This window comes from Protopterus annectens, chromosome 5.part1, assembly GCF_019279795.1.
Source record: "Protopterus annectens isolate FY-2018-M chromosome 5.part1, PAN1.0, whole genome shotgun sequence".
NCBI lineage: Eukaryota > Metazoa > Chordata > Ceratodontiformes > Protopteridae > Protopterus > Protopterus annectens.
The window spans coordinates 514,403,604-514,422,255 of record NC_056736.1 but is presented as its reverse complement, the minus strand read 5'-3'; the positions used below and the strand labels follow the sequence as shown (position 1 = coordinate 514,422,255).

The following is an 18,652-nucleotide window of genomic DNA, read 5'->3' as shown; positions in this document are numbered from 1 at the left end:
TGCTGCTATGTGATGTTCCATGCAGTCAGTTGCAACGTTTTAGGTTTGGATGCATGATGCTGTAGTTGTTCTGAGTTAACATCAAAGGCATCAGGGAATTGGCCACATATTGTTCGAGACATGCTCCTCAGTAGTGGGTACCAGTGTTGTCTTGGCCAGTTTGGAGCTATCAGGATTATCCTTGGACGTTCTTCCTTGATTTTTAGTAGTACTTTGTGTATCAAGGGAAGAGGTGGGAATGCATATGCTGTTAGGCCTTTCCAGCTGAAGGAGAGCGAATCCACTTTCCATGCTAGTGGGTGGAATGTCCTTGTGCAGAATTTTTGAGCTGGTGATTGAGAGGTGATGCGAATAGATCTATCTGAGGCATTCCCCATTTCTTTGAGATGGTCTTGAAGATGTCCGGTGCAGCTTCCATTCGTGGGCATCCGGTGGTTCTGCTTAGTATGTCTGCCAGAGTATTTTCTTTTCCGGTACAAATATTGCCTGTAACTGGATGTTGTAGCTGAGTGCCAGGGTCCACAGCTCCAAAGTCATTCGGGGTATGAATGAGTGCCTCCCTGTTTGTTGATGTACCACATGACTGTGGTGTTGTCTGTCCTTATCATCAACTGGCCCTCTTTGAGAAAAGGTTTGAACTTTTGGATTGCCAGTTTTACTGCCAGCATTTCTTTTAGGTTGATGTGCAGGTGAAGTTGATCCTGTGTCCAGAGTCCTTGCACGCATTTGTCCAGCATGTGGGCCCCCATCCTAGGTCTGAAGCGTCTGTTGTGATGGTCTGGCTTGCTTGACATCTGCGAAAGGGTAGGCCTGGGTTTGACTGGCATGCCTGAGCCCACCATAGGAACTCCTGTTTTAAGCATGGAATTAGTGGGATTTCTGTTTCCAGGCTGTGTCTGTGTTGGGACCATAAATTCTTTAGGTACCACTGTAGTTTTCTCATATGTAGTCTGGCAAATGGGACCAAGATTATGCATGATGCCATGAAGCCAAAGGCCTGCAGTACTTTTCTTGCTGTTAACTTGTTCAGTTTTGTTAGTGCCAAGAAGTAAAGAGGGAGTTCTTTTGTTTTTCTGTAGTTAGGAATGCCATTTGTTTTACTGTGTCCAATTCCGCGCCCAAGAAGGTCCTTGTTTGGGATGGTATCAGCCTTGACTTTTGTAAATTGACTGTGTATCCCAGTGCTTGTAGCAAGTAAATGACCCTTTGTAAATCTGTTGTCAGCTTGCTTTTGTTGTCCCCTTGTAGTAGGCAGTCGTCCAGGTATGGGTAAATTTGAATTCCTGTAGTCTGCAATGGGCGATTACTGATGCCAGGCATTTTGTGAATACTCTGGGCAGTAGATAAGCCAAAGGGCAATGCTGAGAATTGATAGTGCTCTGATCCTGCAAGAAATCTGAGGTATCTTCTGCAGATTGGTCGAATGGGGACATGCAGGTATGCCTCCTTGAGATCTAGAGTTACCAGCCAACACTCCTTGCCCAGCATGGGAAGAAGTTGCTGTAGGGTCAGCATTTTGAATTTTGGGACAATGATGTATGTATTTAAGGTGGACAGGTCGAGAATTGGTTTCCAACTTTTTTCCTTTCTTGGAACTAGGAATAGTCTGGAGTAGAACCCCTTTCCTTGCTCTGCTGTTGGCACTCTTTCCACAGCTCTCATGTTTGCTAACTCCATTATCTGTTGTAGAGCCTCTGTTTTTTGATTTGGAGGTAGATTTGGCATTCCTCTTTGACTGGTAAAGTGTGGAAGTGGAACCGGTAGCCTTGATCTATGGTTTGTAAAATCCACTTGTCTTTTGTTATGTAGTGCCAGTTCTTTGAAAATAATGTTAACTTTCCGCCTAAAGGAGCTGCTATTTGTTCCCTGGTAGGCGGATTTAGGTTAAGTCACTGTGGTTGTGTTGATGTAGTGGCAGTGGTTGAGTCTGTGCCTCTGTTGTTACCTTGCCACTGTCGCCCTCTGTAGGCACCTCCTCTGGATTGGTTTCTGCCTCTGGAACGTCTATTCCTGCCCCTTTGAGATCTTGTGGAGTCAGGAAAGGACCAATTTTTGGCAGGCCAGTTCCTGCTAAACCTTGGGGTTGAACCTGCAAGAAATCTTTAACCGTTTGGACAGATTTTGCCTTTTCTTCCATTTTCTTCATAACCTGCTGGGCAGGTATACCAAACAAACTTGTCTTATCCATAGGAGCATCTAGCAACTTAGCTTTAACATGATCCGGTAAAGCTTGCTCCTTTAGCCATGCATGCCTTCTTATCACTGTGCCAGTCATGGCTGATCTAAATGAAGCCTCCAGTGCATCATAGCCACATTTTAAGGAATGGTTACTAACCTGTTGTATGTTATTTACCATTTCTAATACATATGTCTTATCAAGAGATTCATCAGTGGTTAGCTTTTTAGTTAATTGATCAAGCATAAACTCTTGGTATTGTATCATGTGAAACTGACAGTTTAAAGCTCTAGCTGAGAGAGTAGCTGAAGTGTAGACCCTTTTACCCCATCTGTCTAATGACCTTGCTTCCCTTTCAGAAGGAATAGGGTTTTAGCTATGGTCGCTGCTACTGCCTTGGGACCCTGGGATATAGTTTCGGGTCTGCAAGTGGGGCCTTGTAAAGGTGGTGATGAGTATCTGGCACCCTGTAAAATCTGTCTGGTTTGGCAGGGGCTGGGGTAAAGAATCTGGAGCGGAGCAGACATCATTGAAAGCATCATCCACCACAGAGAGAACAGGAGGTATAGCTAAGGGCCTGTGCTGTGGAAGGTGCAGAAAGGTCCTAAGTCTTTTCTGGAGTCTGAAAATCCTGTTGCTGCCATTGGAACTGCTCCCGCATGGCATGTAAGGTTTCCCCAAAGGAGAATTCTTCTGAGGGGAAGCAGCTGGAATGGATTCTTCAGCATCAGAATCTTCAAAATTGGAGAAAGGAGCCTCTGGCTGGTCAGTTATGTCTGATTCATCAGCAGAATCATCAGAGGACACTGGCTCAGGGGCTCTGCCCTAGGTCTCTTCTCTGGGGCTGAGAGGCCCTGTCTGGGTGAGATTGAGATCCTCTAATTAATGAAATTAAATCTTCTGCCAAAGTAAGCATTTGAGAACTAGAAGAGGGCCTGGTAGTGGGCGGTTTAACAGGCACTGTTTTAGTAGTTTTGGCTGCTTTAGCCCTGGCGAAGGCCTTAATGGACATGGCTGCTGGAGGCCTAGCTGCACCACGTGCTGGGGTAGAGACATCCAAGGGAATGGTGTCTGATAAATCAGTGGCAACCACCGTAGTGGATAAAATTTCTGAGGCCGATTCAAGAGTGGTAGCAGGGGCCTCAGTTGTAGAGATAGATTCAGCTGTACTTTGAGCAGTTTTCGGTTTCGCCGAAACCGAGACACTCGCGTTTGCTTAACCATGGTTTCAAACCGCGGACCGCGAGTGTCGGTCTTTATCTTTGCGTTTTTAAGATTGGGAAGTCGGAGGATCCGACGGCATAATGTATGCAAAATCAGAACCGAAAAACTGTTCTGCAAACTCCGACCGACGCCTAAGCGCTCGTCGGTTGAAAGAAGCACAGGCCGAACAGGCTGCTACGCGTGGGCTGGGCCTAAACAAGGCAGACAATGAGAGTGGAAATCTTTATGAGGTATTTGTTTCCCACAGGTTAAACAATTATTAACTTTTTCTGACATCGGCTGAGGCAAGAAAGGTCCCCCAACGGGGTACTTAGATTTAGAAGTCTTCGAAGTAGTATTCGGTAGAAGTAATCTCTGGATCCGACCGACCGGCACTTGCGAACAGCTTCTGCTTCGGGCGCCACGCGGCAAGAAAGACTGAGGAAAATGGCGTCGGCTGATGCCTTTATACCCGAAGACCAACAGAGATGACGTCGGGTGAAGTGCGACATCAGCCGAAGCCGGACCCGGACTTTGGAATCCGGCCGACTGAAGGGCTGCCTGACGACAGGACAACCCAGTTGTTATGACTGCAGATGCATCCATGAAGGACATCAGTAGATATCTGAATAGTAACACTGTTGGCATATAATCTTGTGATACAGGAATCAGCACCAAGTGGATGGCCCAACATCAAAAGCTCCGGAGATGCAGGGGCGTGGGCCAACTCCTCCCATACAAAAATCCATGCTTGCATCTTAGCAGTAGTGTACTTCTTTTTTTCCATCATCTGTTTGCCCTACTGAGGGAAAAACTTTCTATCACAGGGATACTGTATTTTTGAGACTCCTTACTCTGGCATCTTGTCCTTATGTGCTAAGGTGAAAGCAGGCACAGGCAACAACTGATGAAAACTTCCCTTTCCTCTTGCCACTTTCTTAACAATGAAGATCCACAGGACAAGCTAAGGGCAGAAGGAAGAGAAATGAAGGAGTTCATACTGCAGCAGTGATCCCACTCAAACATCTACTGTTATGGTTAGTTACTCAAAACAACTTATGTTGCAATACAATTCCTGACATATTGAAAGACTCCCACAGTCACCCCAGGAATACAGAGACTGTAAAAGAGCTGAAATCATTTTGTCAAATACCTCAGATGACCTCTTGAAGGACAGCAGTCCTAGAACTCTACTCAACTCTTGCTGCCTTACAAATGGGCTCCATTAGGACATTAGTGAATAAAGTGTCTGAAGCAGACAGCTGTCCTCAGAGTACACCCTGATCTGATCTTGGATGACCTGCCCATGGAAGTCATAAAAAATAAAGCAGCTCGCAAGCCACTCAAAAGTGTTTAGACACTGGCATGCCTCCGTTCTCTTGGGGAAGGCAAGAGATAAATGGTCTGCCTGAAAGATCCAGCCCTGTCAAAATAATAGCTAAGTTGCTACCTTAGGAGTAAAAAGTGTTAACTAAAAGTGTTCTTTACATGCCATAGCTACAAAGAAACAAACTTCCAGGACATGCAAAGGGATGGATGTCACTCCTTCAAAGGAGTACAAAGTTAAAATCCCAAGGGGAAGAATACTTTTACTTACTGGGCTATGGGCTAATATACAGAATTCTCCTTATGAACCAGCAAAACTGTCATTCTAGAATATAAGCCAAATGCAGATACATACAATTTAATCAATGTGTAGGATAATCCTGCTGTACATACACTGCATATTGTGCTTTACCTTGTATGTACTATTAATGTTAAGTGGAGCTTTTCTCCCTGGACCTCTACTGAAAATGGACTCACCTAGGCCCAGTAGACTTTCCCGTCTAACAAATGCAATAAATAAATAAATAATAAAGAAGTAAAACCCGAGAAACAAGAGAGAACTATGGACAATCCTGTGTGCAGTCCTCGTTTCCCCTGGCTTGTTTCATACAACAAAAGGTGTCCCGAAAAAATGTTCAAAGGAAAGAGGCAAATCTTCCAGGCTGTAAGCTACGGTCCCCTCATATTCAAGGGGAGCTGGGTGCTACAATCTCTCAGTGGGTCTATCATTTTGTTGAAAACACAAACCATCGAATACCTATTAATCAAACTCAATACATTGAAAGCTAGATTCAGTGAACGATCACTTCTGCAAATTTTTTCCCCAGGAAAATAACTAGTGGATCAACCTAGCGACCCTTCACAAGAACCACATAATTTAAAACCCACTCAAGTGGGGGGCTACACCCCCCCCTAACTAAATATAACAACTCCGATATTGCACTACAATGGGGAATTAGAACTCTTAAAAAGACCATTAAAATAAGCCACTGGAATGTTTCCTTCAAAGTACTGAGAAAAATCCTACAAAGAAAAAACTTCATTTAAGACTGTTAAAAAAATGGCAAATAAAGTTAGTTTTAACTTCACTGTTGGTGAAAGCCTATAAAAGTAAGATTTCACTCTCTAGCTGTTGTCAGAAAATCTACATCATATGTATGACTACGTTTGTCTGGTTAGGTTCTGGCCTATTTTCAGAGGAGGCTTGAGGTGGTATTTATACTAACTAGGGAAAATTTGACCAGGGCACTTGGAGGCTGTCCCTTATGTAGGGTTATATTCAGACTGCAGTTTACATCTAAAAGAGGCTAGTTGGGCGATACTGGAAGACATAAGGATACTGGTGTTTGTGAATTATGTGAATCATTTGGTAAGGCTGCATAAAGAAAGTGATTAATAAGTTCAGAGAGTCATAGGCAAGTACTAGGCTAGCTGCCCTTGCGGGGTATTTTAAGTCTAGAAGATTTCCCTTTTTGTGTTTGAATAACCTACTCCATTTAGTTATGGATTGGCCTTACCCATCCCATGGTCAATAATTACATATTGCCCCAATGAGAATAACTAGCATCATACCATAAATAATTTGAGGGGACCCATGCAAGGGATGAAACATGTACGCGGTCTCTCTGTCCATCAGTAGTACAGAAAGCAGTCCTGGGGTACATTTTCTTTTTCTCATCCATAGATCTAAGCTGTGCTTGAATATGGACAGGGATGAACTTTGTTTGATGTGGATGGGGAGTCTGTTCCACAGCAGCAGTATCCTCTGTGAGATGTACCCGTCTCTCCAAACTGTTTTGCTGAGATTGCAGAAGAGGTTTAGATCAACAGACAGAGTACTTCTGATGCCATCTGACTTGGTGATGTGCACTGAATCCATTGGTAATGGGTTGGAGGAGGAAGTCTTGTAAGCCAGACGCAGGTCACCTCTTAGCAGTTTGTCAGGTACAGAGTACAGTGACAGGGTTTTGAGTATGTCCATGTAGGACAGGTTGTTTAGGCTTTGTACACTTTTAGTAAGGTACCTCTGTGGGCATTCCAGTTGCTGCATGTGTCTGGACAGATATATGCCAAAGGGGGCATTATATTCAATGACTGGCCTAATGAGGGCTGAGTAAAGGGGGACTATGACATTCCCAGATCTAGACACAATCCCTTGTTTATAAGATGTGTAATATAGAAAGACTTTCTTACAACAATGGATAAATGTTGATAAAAAGTTAGGTCAAAGTTTCCAAATCCCAAACAACTGGGTCAAGTCTTAGGAGCTTACTGTCAAAGTGGCATTTCCCTGGGGTAAATGACTTCCCAAAGGATATAATAATGCATTTTTGGGGATTTAGTTACAGTCCCTGACTTTGGCACCAGCAATTTATTCATGAGTTTAAAAAAATGTGGGATGAAATTAAGTAAACAAAAAAGTACAGGATATGAAGATGTATTTAGTAAAGGTGCATACATTGTAGGAAACAAGAAGTGAGTGTATTAGGAGTAAGGACTGGGAAACAATAAGTGGAGATGGGATAGTGGGAAGAGACTACAGAAGATGTGAGGGACTGTGTAAATGTGTGGACAGCATTTAAGCTACCTTTTAATAAGAAAGTGTATTTGAGTCATTCAATATTGTTGCGTAAGTTGGAATATTAAGGAAGATGTTTTATTTTTTCGATAGAGAGGAAAAATGCTTTTAGAATTTGTTTCAATTTTTTCTCCTCTTTGTTTCATCATATGGATCCCTACTAAGTGCACCACATCCATTGCTGGGTTTATCAGTTACCTCAGACTCCTTGGACTTATTCCGACAGGACTGGGGCCAGTGCCAACCTTAAAGTCATCCGGGAAGTCTGGTTATCAACATTCACTGGGACAGGTTTTTCATTTGGCCTACTCTGTTACTCCCCCATGCCGGTCATGTCCAAGGGATTTTTCTATAGGTGCCAAGGGATCATTTGCATCCACTTGAGCAACCCCGAATTCAGGCCGATATGACCTCAGTTTAACATTTAACCTGCTGGACAGTAACTCAGGATTACAGCATCCCCTTTATGCTGCCTGCTGCTGTGTCTCTTTTGGAAAATGCATCCAAGCATTAGCCATGGGGGAAACAGGGCAATCTTCTGACAATATTTTTTTAATTTCCTGCTGAAATAAAGCATATTTTGTTGCATTCTAGATGGAACCCTCTATCTGTGCGGAACAAAAAAAAAAAAACACTCCTAGTTAGAAATATAGTCTTATATGCAAAGTGTGTCCAGATAAGCATAATTTTAATCACACTGGGTGGATATGCCAGGGATCACAATAAAATGTTCCCTGTCCCAGTTAAACTGAGATTAATTACTTTATGACCAGTACAAAGCAATTAAAGAGATGGCAAATTAAAACATCTTTTCTGTCATTTCCTGAGGCTAAATAACTGGCATATGCAGTATAGTATACCAGTCAAGAAAAAGGGGACAGTAGCCAACTTAAGAGGTTTTCAGAGGTCATGGACTATTTCACAGAGACTTTCACTCACAATCAGGCATAAATTTAACTGATTAAATTAATACACAGCAAGGTTCTTCATGATAAATGGGCTTGCATAATACTATGACAAAATTCAGTAAACATGCAGGAGTAGGACCTTGTGGCAGAGCTCAAGCAGTATCGAGGTCAGATGCAGTGACTGCAGGCTCTGCTTTATGAATTCAGGAAGACAGTGACTGAGTGTAAGAGGAAACAACACTGAGGGGATTATTTATCAATACATTCTACTACACTGATCATCCCTACCCTCTGGTCCTGTACATTATACTACATTGACTATCCCACCCTCAGGTTACTTATGACCCTACGGCAGGATGGTCAATGTAGAAGAATATATTTGACCTGGGGGGTGTCACTTGTGTGGCATAGCTCAGTATATGCAAAAGGTAGCACCCAAAGTGCAAATACATATAAAACAATTGCATAAACTTTATTAGGAGTAAAGGATTAGAGTGGGGTGTGCATAAGGCAGTAGAGAATGCTTGACAGTGGGACTGCATTGTAAATCTAAGTGGATGAAAACAGTCACATTTTCCATGCCCTTTTTGTCATTTTCAGTCCGTCCACCCTTATTGCTTACTAAGAAAGTAAAGCACAGAAGTGATTGGAGCTCTTATTTTACCTTAACACCTGCTAACATCTTAAACCTATGAACTGTCTCCTTTTAGATGATAATAATACTTTTGTCAATATTATGGCTGTTATTTTATTCTGAATTCGTTAACCGTGATCAATCACTGATCCCACTTGACATATTTCAGTCTCAGCCTGGGGAAAACGCAATAGATACATGACAGAGTATGTAATACATATACATTAATTCTATACATTACCTTTGAATAATAATTCTTCTACACCTGATTATCATTCTCTTGGTTTTGTTAAGTTACCATCAATATATGGTATTCGTGCTTTTTGTTTCGGATATGACTGAACAGCTCCTGCAGATCAGTTTTCTTAACAGACTGATAAAAAGAATCTCTCCCTCCAGTTTACAATATGAAACTTTATTTTTTATATATCTTTGTAATTAATTAGCATTGTATGGCTTCTAGACAGTTCATACAGTGATACATATGCACGTATGAATCATCTCCTGACTTCCAACTATTTTCTCACATTAAAAAGGAATGATGGTGCTGGTATCTGCCATGTCACAAAAATAATTCAAGAAAGAATAGTTGTGCAAAATCGTACCATAACCATAGATGTCCTTCTCTTCTATTTGTTGCAGTATTCATAACATGAGGGAGTTCGCTGCCTGCTGACTTGTACATCTGGGCCAATATACAAAAGTCTAACGCTACTGTAGGGTACATGCGACGTCACACAAAGCACAGAACCTATTTTGGTCATAAAATAGCGTCAGGTATAAAGCGGACTTTGGCACATACCAATCCTCATAACTGAATACTGCAAGCAGAGCACCAGCCTGATTCCTGATGAGAAAACACACCCCCAGTAAAAAGGCAAGTATCAGGGGGAAATAATACTGCAACATATAGAAGACAAGGACATCTATGGTTATGGTAAGATTTTACACAACTATTCTATGCCCTACTATTCATATGTTGCAGTATTCATAACATGAGGGAGAACACCAAAGCTCATGCAGAAGAAGAATTGGGCGAAGGCGCAGCAGCACTCTCCACAAACCCCTACAAAATAGCCCTAGCAAAACCAGGTCTGGACCTAGAAATGCCATCTAACTTATAGTGTTTCGTGAAGGTATGTACAGAAGACCAGGTAGCTGCTTCCAAGACGGAACAGGTGTCTAAACCTTGAAAAAGGCACCAGAGGAAGACATGGCTCTGGTGGAATGTGCCCTTAACAGGTGAGGGAAGAGTCTTCCCATGAGACACATAAAAGGAAATGGTTTTGGAAATCCAAGTGGAAATAGTCTGGTTGGAAACAGGCCTGCCCAGGGCCCTTGGGTGATAGGAGACAAAAAGGCAGTCAGATTTTGTAAATGTTTTGGCGTTATCCAAGTAATATCTGAGTTGTCTGTGCACATCTAAAGTGTGTAGGATCCTCTAACTAGAGGACTGAGGAGAAGGAAGAAGGTGGGAAGATTGATGGACTGACTGAATAACAACTCATTTACCACCTTGGCCATACAGGAGGGATTAGTGCCTAGATACCCTATCCTTGTGGAAAACCATGAAGGGAGAAGAAAACATCAGAGCCTGTAATTCAGAAACCCTTCTAGCAAAAGTAATGGCCATCAGAGCCTGTAATTCAGAAACCTTTCTAGCAAAAGTAATGGCCACAAGAAGAACTGTTTTCCAGGTGCAGTGTTGCAGAGAACAACTTGCTGGCTCAAAAGGGGCCAAGGTAACCAGTAATCCACTTGTTTCACCATTAAGCGTTGACTGCTAGTCTCTGCAAGAATTGTCTCTGCAAGCATTAGTCAATGCTTAACGGTGAAACAAGTGGCTTGAGCCGAATTGGCGAAAGGAGTGAAGGAGGTGTAAGGGGAAGTCATTTGGCTTCAGTACAACTTGGTGCAGGTTACAGTGGTGGATCGAACAATTTATCCTCTGGGCTTATTGGGCTCCCAGATGTCAGTAGCTGGTTAAATGAGAGACCATATTTGAATATAGAAGTGCAAAATAATATACGGGAACGACCGGCTGGAGGTAAAACACCACTGGTGTCTCTTTTAAGAGACTTTGATAAAAAATCATTAAAGGCTAAAAAGCTTCAACTGGAGATGCGCTATTTTGAAGACTGTAGGAAGGAAGGTGTTGTGCCAAAAGGTCTCCGCCCGTGGCAATACCCGTCGGGGTTGGAAGCAGGTACACCTTTTTTCAATGACCTTACCAATTTATTTGATAAGCATGGTCTAGAATTAATGGGTTTAATGTCCAAACATTACAGCTCTACTATTGATTGTTTGGCAACAGATATTTCAAGCTTAGATAAGGAAATCAAAGAACACCCAGATTTCCTGAGATATCAGTTTGAATACAAAAGGGTGTTCAGCTCTTTCGAACAACAGATATTGAAAAACACTGAAATCAAGCTTAAAAAACTAGAGGGAGATATTAATGACTACAAGAACGGTGTTGCTTACCCCTAAAACCACCCCCATCCCAGTCTAGGAATTTTTCAGATCAATCAGGAGAGGCTTTAAGAAGTCAGGAGAGAGGAGCTCAGGTTACAAACTTAAACCAGTGTGTAACAGAACATTTCTCTAATAAACAAAGTAACCCTGTCCCTATTGTTGAAGTAAGGAAAGGGAACTACAACTCTTCCCAGAGGCAAGGTAATAGGGCTCAAAGTGGTGTTTCAAACAACGTATATGACCAGTGTTCTTTTTCCAACAACGGCCAAAACCATCGACCCAAGTACAACATGAGGGCAAAAGAAGCCAAGAAGTAGGTAACCAAGTGGAACAAATAACTATTAAACCTACCATTCTGTTTAACAGAAAAGGTGATTTTAAAATGTATAACTTCTCTGACTAGGACATTGACCCTAGGTTTTGCGAAGTTTTTAGCAGGGGTCTAACTTTTGTTCCGGATTACCACTTTAGACTTCCTGATACATTAATTGATCTAAAACTTTTCACCTGTAAACTAAATTTAAACTTGATGTTTGGTGAGAACCGTTCTGTTAACAACAGCCTGAGAGTGTCCAGTACCTTCAACCCACCAATGCACCCATTGTTGGGTGTTTTTGAACATTTATATGAGTTTGACCTTAGGCACTTGCAAAGAAACAACAAGAATAGTGTTGGTACACTAAACATGGATGCTGGAGAGAGGGATATCCTGAGTTTAACCAAAAGTCTTCCTATTCATTTTTTAAAACCAGACAAGGGAGGTGGACTAGTAGTTATGAATTTAAGTGACTACAATTCAAGAATGTGTCTGGTCTTGGAAAGTGGTATTTATGCTCTATCCAGTGTCAATGAGATGAATGGGGCCTATAAAAAGGTTCATTGTTTCTTAAATGATTTATTCATCGAAGGTATGATAGACATGGACATATTCAATTACTTGTCTACACCTAGCCCTAAAATACCAACATTATTTGGGTTGCCGAAATCGCACAAAGACCAACAAAATCCACCCATGAGGGCCTTAGTCACTCCCAGGGGTCTATCACATACGCAAGTGCTAAGTACATTGATTCTATCTCGAAGAAGTATGTCGAAAAAGAAGAACAAGTTTGCAGCGACTCATGGGCATTTCTAACGTCCATTAACAACACTGAATATGATGAATCTTTAATGTTCTTAACAGTAGACGTGGTTGACTTATATTTCTCTATTCCCCATGAGGAAGGTATTGAGGGGGTAGTCAAGAGACTATTAGTACATGGGGCCAACAGTACAGAAATTAGGTTATTTCAAGAAATCATGGAAGTTATTCTGACTAACAACTTTGTAATGTTCGACAATGCGATTTACAAACAACAAATTGGTGTGGCTATGGGTTCACCATGTGGGGGGAGCTATGCTAACTTGATGCTAGCTAGCTGGGAACATAAAAACATTTTTTTGGATAATGAGTGGTCTGACAGAATAAAGATGTACACAAGATTTCTGGATGACATTTTTATACTACGGGTACTGTACCCAAAGCCCAGAGTTTTGTGCAACATCTTAACAGCAGCACCCGTTTTTTCAAGTTCACCCACACACATCATGAGAATTCCATCACTTATTTAGATATCGAGTTAAAAAAGAACATAGAAGAACAGCGTTATGTAGCCAGATCTACCGCAAACCCACATATTCTAACACCATGCTTCACTACACAAGTTGTCATCCTATACATCAGAAAAGATCTGTACTTAAAAGGACAACTTGTCCGTGCAGCAAGGATGGTGACTGATGAAGTCACTTTCCTTGAAGAATGTAAGACACTTAAAATTATGTTTCTAAAGAGAGGTTACCCAGACACATTGGTCCTTGATTTCGTAAATTAAGTCATAAACAAAAGGAGAGAAGGGTTTTATAAACCACTTCTTAGACCTACTATTAGGTCAATCACCTTAGAAGAGGATGTGAATTTGAAAGTAACCACTAATAGAAATCACGATTGTACAAACAGTAGGTGTAGCGACTAGAAAGATTTCAAGTAGTTTTGTCACCTCATTTTGTTTGGAAGTCAAAGCAATTGAGGTTATATTTAAAAGAAACTGGAGCATCTTCATGATGGAACCAGATGTATTGGAGAAGTTCGGTAATTCACCATCTTTTATTTACAGGAAGAATAGAAACTTGAAACAGATCTTAGAAATGGAACCCCAGACCTGTAGTAGATCTGGTGGTACATTTAAATGTGAAAACTGTTATAGCAACAGGGACATAATTCACAGCAGGTTCCTTTAAGGTAAAAACTAAGGGTAGATTTAACTGTAACTCCAAATCCGTTGTCTACCTGGCTAGTTGTGTAGCCTGTCCAGCATATTATGTTGGTAAGACAGACAGAAAACTAAGAGAGAGGATTTATGAGCACACATACCATATTAGAAAAAAAGTCACCTTCTAACACATTGGCAAGGCATTGTTCTGAATACCCAACACACCACTTTCACTTTAGAGTGATTTGTCAGGTTACTGTTAATCTAAAAGCGGGTCCTTATCATCTTATTTTGGAAAGACAGGAGTTGATTTGGCAACTGCGTCTCAACTCTTATAACCCCCCCAGGTTTGAATGAAGTCACTTCCATTGCCTGTATTCTGAAATTAAAGAGCCTAATGTGCTAGACAAGTCTTTTGTCTAAGTCTTTTAAACACTCTATTTGCAGTTGAGTAAAAGAATGCAGGTTTTCGCTTCATGTTTTAAATCGTTTAAAAATATGTCTCATCTTACATCTAAGCTTGCTTCACCCTTCTTGGTGATTTGTGAAAGCATTACCCTTGAGTCGATCAACACTGGTTAAAGTTGAAACTGCAGTCTCTTATTTTATTTTGAGTGCAGCATTCTTTTAGTCCACTTGGAGCGCTCTTGTAACTCATAACAATGGGTATATAAACATTTACATTTATATATATATTTTCCATAGCTTTTTCATCATTTTTTATCACATATTTTAAGAGTTACACTCTGTTCACCTAAATGCAGTGATTTAATGTGTCTTTACTTGTGCACAAAAGCAGCTATACATTTTTGTTCTTTACAGGTTTTCACAGTTGCTGTTTTTGTATTTGACTTGTTGCTGATGTCATGTGTCCAAGGCTTAATTACTTATGCAATACTATTGGTTAATGTTTTTTGAAATCACCATGTGGTCTGTATTAAAGTGAGCACTTGTGCTACTGTTGTAGGTCTGAAGAAGTCGTCCAAATGTTCTTAGACTGAAAGTTGATACAGAAAACAAAATGACAGCTTATTTTACACTGGGAACTAAAACAAGACTGGGAAAGTGAAAAAGGCACCGTTGGTAAGAATAAACATGATGACATTAAAGTGGGCGTTACTTTGGTCAGCCTGAATTCAGAATGAAGTTCTAACACTGGACTATCCCTTCAATGTTAGTTGTAAAGATAGCATTCAACCATCCTTTTTAAAGACAATGACAAAACTTTAGATTTCATGAGGTACAAAACAAAAAAAACAGACTCACCTGTATATGCTGTCCCTTAATGCACACCCAAACAGAATAGCATCCCGGTTCTTGAGGGATAAATGATACTAGGTACGTTCCATCATTACTATCTTGGACTGATGGTTTCAGAATACTAAAAGGCAACAACAAAAAATTATTTTGCTGCTTTTACCACTTTACAGATTACTCACCAAGGTGCAAGATCTTCTTTCTCTAGAAATGACATGATTTTAAAGTTAAACAAAAGTTATGTAGATGGCATAATAAAATATCTGAAGGTCAATCTTACTTAACAAAAGAACAGTATATTATGGATAGTAGTTCTTTATAGCTCTATCATTATGATAAGCATATAAATTTAACGTCTGATAAACTGAGATCCAGTCTCCATTATATCAGGGTACGGTCCCATGCTAAAACTCCTGGGTGGGTACCCCCATAGAAATATACAATGAATAAGGATAGCCCAAATGAACACCTTGCCCAGAAAGCAGCCTTTAGCTTATATTTTCTTGCAAAAGTATTAAAGAAAGATCAATGTGTTGCTGCACAGATATCATCTAAGGACATACTATAAAAATCTAACACTGTGGTACAATGGACCTTTGGAGAAAATACAAGAAGCGCCATACAGTACAGTTGTGTAAGTAAACATGCCATAACAGTAAATGTCCTCCTGTATCACTGTTGCAGTATTCTTTACAATAGGGATTTCCTGCCAAGGGCGGCCTGATGTCCGACCAGCATACCAAAGTCTTAGGTTGTAAAAGGGACATCGTACATCACATGCATGCTCCCCGTGCCTGGCGTAGGCATAAACGTGACGTACAGACATCCACAGAACTACTTTGCCACCAGTCTGAATGCCATCTGCTATAGTCAGTCTGAACACTTGTTCGTCTGCTGGTTACCAAGCCGTTTTTCAGATAACTACCCTGTTGGGGGGGTGTTCTTTTATTTTGTGGTTGTTGGTTTCATGACATCCAGACAGGGGAAATACAGTGTAGGATACAGATTCCCCATAAGGACCATCACAAGCAGTGTTTGTTTTGCTTAGGTGCTTCTCATGACCATACGTCTTGTCCCATTTGTCAGGCATTTGTTCCAAAGACCTTGTGTGGTAGTCTCGCCTCCTTAGCCACTTACTTAGAAAACCAACGTCTTAAATTGTTGGCTAAAGGTACAATGGAGGAATCATCCAGGCCTGAAGGTCAGCCCTCCATGAAGGAGGAGGCCAAGAAAGCTTGGTCAGATTCTTCGGCTGCATCATCCCCACTAGACACCTCTCAAGGGTAGTGAAAGCTTGGAGGACTGTCCGTTTTTTCAGTCACAGTCCTCTGCCATGACAGTTTTGGAAGCAGGCATGGATCTAGCTTCTCACACATCCCCGGAGGCTCTGCAGAAATTCCTTTTGGATGTTCAGGGGGAACCGCGGATAATTATTTCAGAATGGCCTAGGGGGTGTTCTGCAAATCCTTGTCAGGGAGGAGATTCCCACTATTCTTACAGAATGTCATCAAGGATCCGAGCCACCTTCAGGGCTGAAGCCCCCTTGAAAAAGAAGCAGAAAACTAAGTATCTTTCTCCTGTTTTCAAAGATCCTCAACAATGGCAGGATTTCATACTGGGTCTGTTTAATGCCCTTATGGCTTTAAACCCCCCCCCCCCACACACACACACACACACACACTTAGGAGGTCTCTGCTCCTGCTCTCTCCTTGGTGCTCTACTCCTTTTAAATGGCCTAGGGAGCAGGTTTCTTGTGATGAGGATGTGGTTTCTGATGAAGAATCCTTGACCTATTCTCCCTAAATTCCCTCTCCCTTGGACTATGATTCGGAGGTGGAGGAATCTATTAGTCCTGATTTTCCTTTTGAGATTTCTTTTGGTGATACAGCTTCCAGTATGATGGAGTTTAAGTGGGACTGTACCCAGGTCTCAGATGTCCAGCAAAGGTATTCTGAACTTATTTAAACTGAGTCTCCCAAGCCCTCTGCTGCCCCTCCCCCTCTCGGGTCTTACTGCCTTGATAGACACCTTTTCTGCAGCTTCTCAGGCTCCTGACTCCCAGTCATCTGCTTCTAAGAAACCTGATAGGCTTTATAAGGTGCCTCAATTGCAAATTCCTTTACAAGTGCTTCTCTTCTCTTCCCTCAGGAGAGAAGCACTTGCAAATTCCTTTACAAGTGCTTCTCTGCTGACCCTTCTATTATTTCTCTTGCTTCTGATAAGCCATCTAAGCTTTTACCTTCTACAAAGCTGCTTACCTCTGACAAGGACAGCAGACCTATGGAGTGATTGGGTAAGAAAGTATATACTGCTGCTACCCTGGTCTTTAGGGTTGTGAATTACCAGACCTGCATGGCCAGGTATATGTTGGCACCTCTCTCCAAGGCCTATCAGGTTATTTCAGATTTTCAGACTCTGAAGGGAATAGTTGACCTCTTGCTTTGCAAAGATTTCTTCTCAAGTAGCCTGCCATTATATTATATGCAGCTATGATGCAGCTGATGACTTGTCTAGAGTTGCTGCTTTTGGTTCTATGTTCAGAAGGTATTCCTGGCTTCGCCTTCAACCTTTGCCTGAAGAATTTAAGGCTAAGCTGATGGATCCTCCTCTAGGTAATAAACAGCTCATCAGCAGCAGCACCACAGTGATGTTTAAGTACATTCAGGAAAAAGGTAAGTCTTTGCAGGATCTGAAATACATTTTTGTTTCGCCTGTTCCCAAGCTGCAGAGAAATTACCCTACTAAGCACCTGCCTTTGTCCACAGGCAATCTCGCCCTCCTCCCAAAGGTAAAAAGGGTGGTAGAAGGTTCTTCCTGCTAAGTCTGCTCAAACTCCTACAGCTCAGAAGCCTCCTTTTCCAGACAAGCCAGGTTCTGCCTGACCATCTTCAGTCACATTCCTCTTTCCCTGCCTTTCCCTGTCCCTTCCAATATGGTTAAAGATCACTTAGGATTCTTGGGTTCTATTCATCATTCAACAGGGGTATTACTCTTTCCCCCTTTTTGGGCATACCTCAGCCTCCTGACGAACGGCTGCCCTTTTCCAGAGGTTCTTCTGTCACTTTTGTCTAAAGAAACAATTCAAGAACTTCCAGATTCTCCAAAAGGGAAGGGATTTTACTCCAGAATGTTTTGGTTTCCAGGAAAGAAGGCATCCGGAGACCCATTCTGGATCTCTCTCAGCAACACCTTTTTGAAGGTTCCTTACTTTCGGATGTTATCCCTTCAAACTGTTTCCTCTTCTGCTTCCTCAGGTTTTTTTAGCCTCTCTGGATCTCAAGGATTCCTATCTCCATATCCCTATTCATCTCCTTTTCAGGAAGTTTTTACGTTTCTCTGTCGCTTCTTGCATTTTCAGTTCTCTACTTTGCCCTTTGGTCTCTCTACTGCCCCACTCCTATAATTGCTTTTTGCAGGTTGAGGGGAATTAGGCGCAGTGGTTTGTGTTGTCGCCTAGAGGTTCTCCAGTTCGATTCTTGGCTGGGGTGTCTTCTGTGAGGAGTCTGCATGTCCTCCCTGCATTCTTGTGAGTACCCTCTAAGTGCTCTGGTTTCCTCCCCGGTTACAAAGACATGCGTCTGGATCATTTCTCCCCCGGGCCTCCGCTAACAATTGGCTTGTTCCAAGTTGGACTTTCCTGGTAGACAAATGTTAAATAAAATAAATAATAAATAAAATAATTCAGATCTTTCCTTACTTGGATGATCTGCTCATACAGGCTTCCAATACACAGACTTTACTTCAACATCTTCACTTTGCTATTTGTTTCCTGTAAAGGAAGGGGTTTACATTGAATTTCCAAAAATCATTCCTAACTACTCAGGATCATGTATTTCTCGGGTGAAG

The 18,652-nt window shown here is 41.7% G+C and overlaps 1 protein-coding gene across 1 annotated transcript in view; it reads right to left on the bottom strand.

The window, feature by feature from the left end:
- Positions 1-18,652, bottom strand: part of TRIM45 (tripartite motif containing 45) — a 640,498-nt gene that overhangs the window by 102,561 nt on the left and 519,285 nt on the right. The window contains exon 6 of the mRNA XM_044073131.1: positions 14,816-14,930. Within this exon, the coding sequence (XP_043929066.1) occupies positions 14,816-14,930 (115 nt within the window). The remainder of the gene's footprint in view (positions 1-14,815; positions 14,931-18,652) is intronic.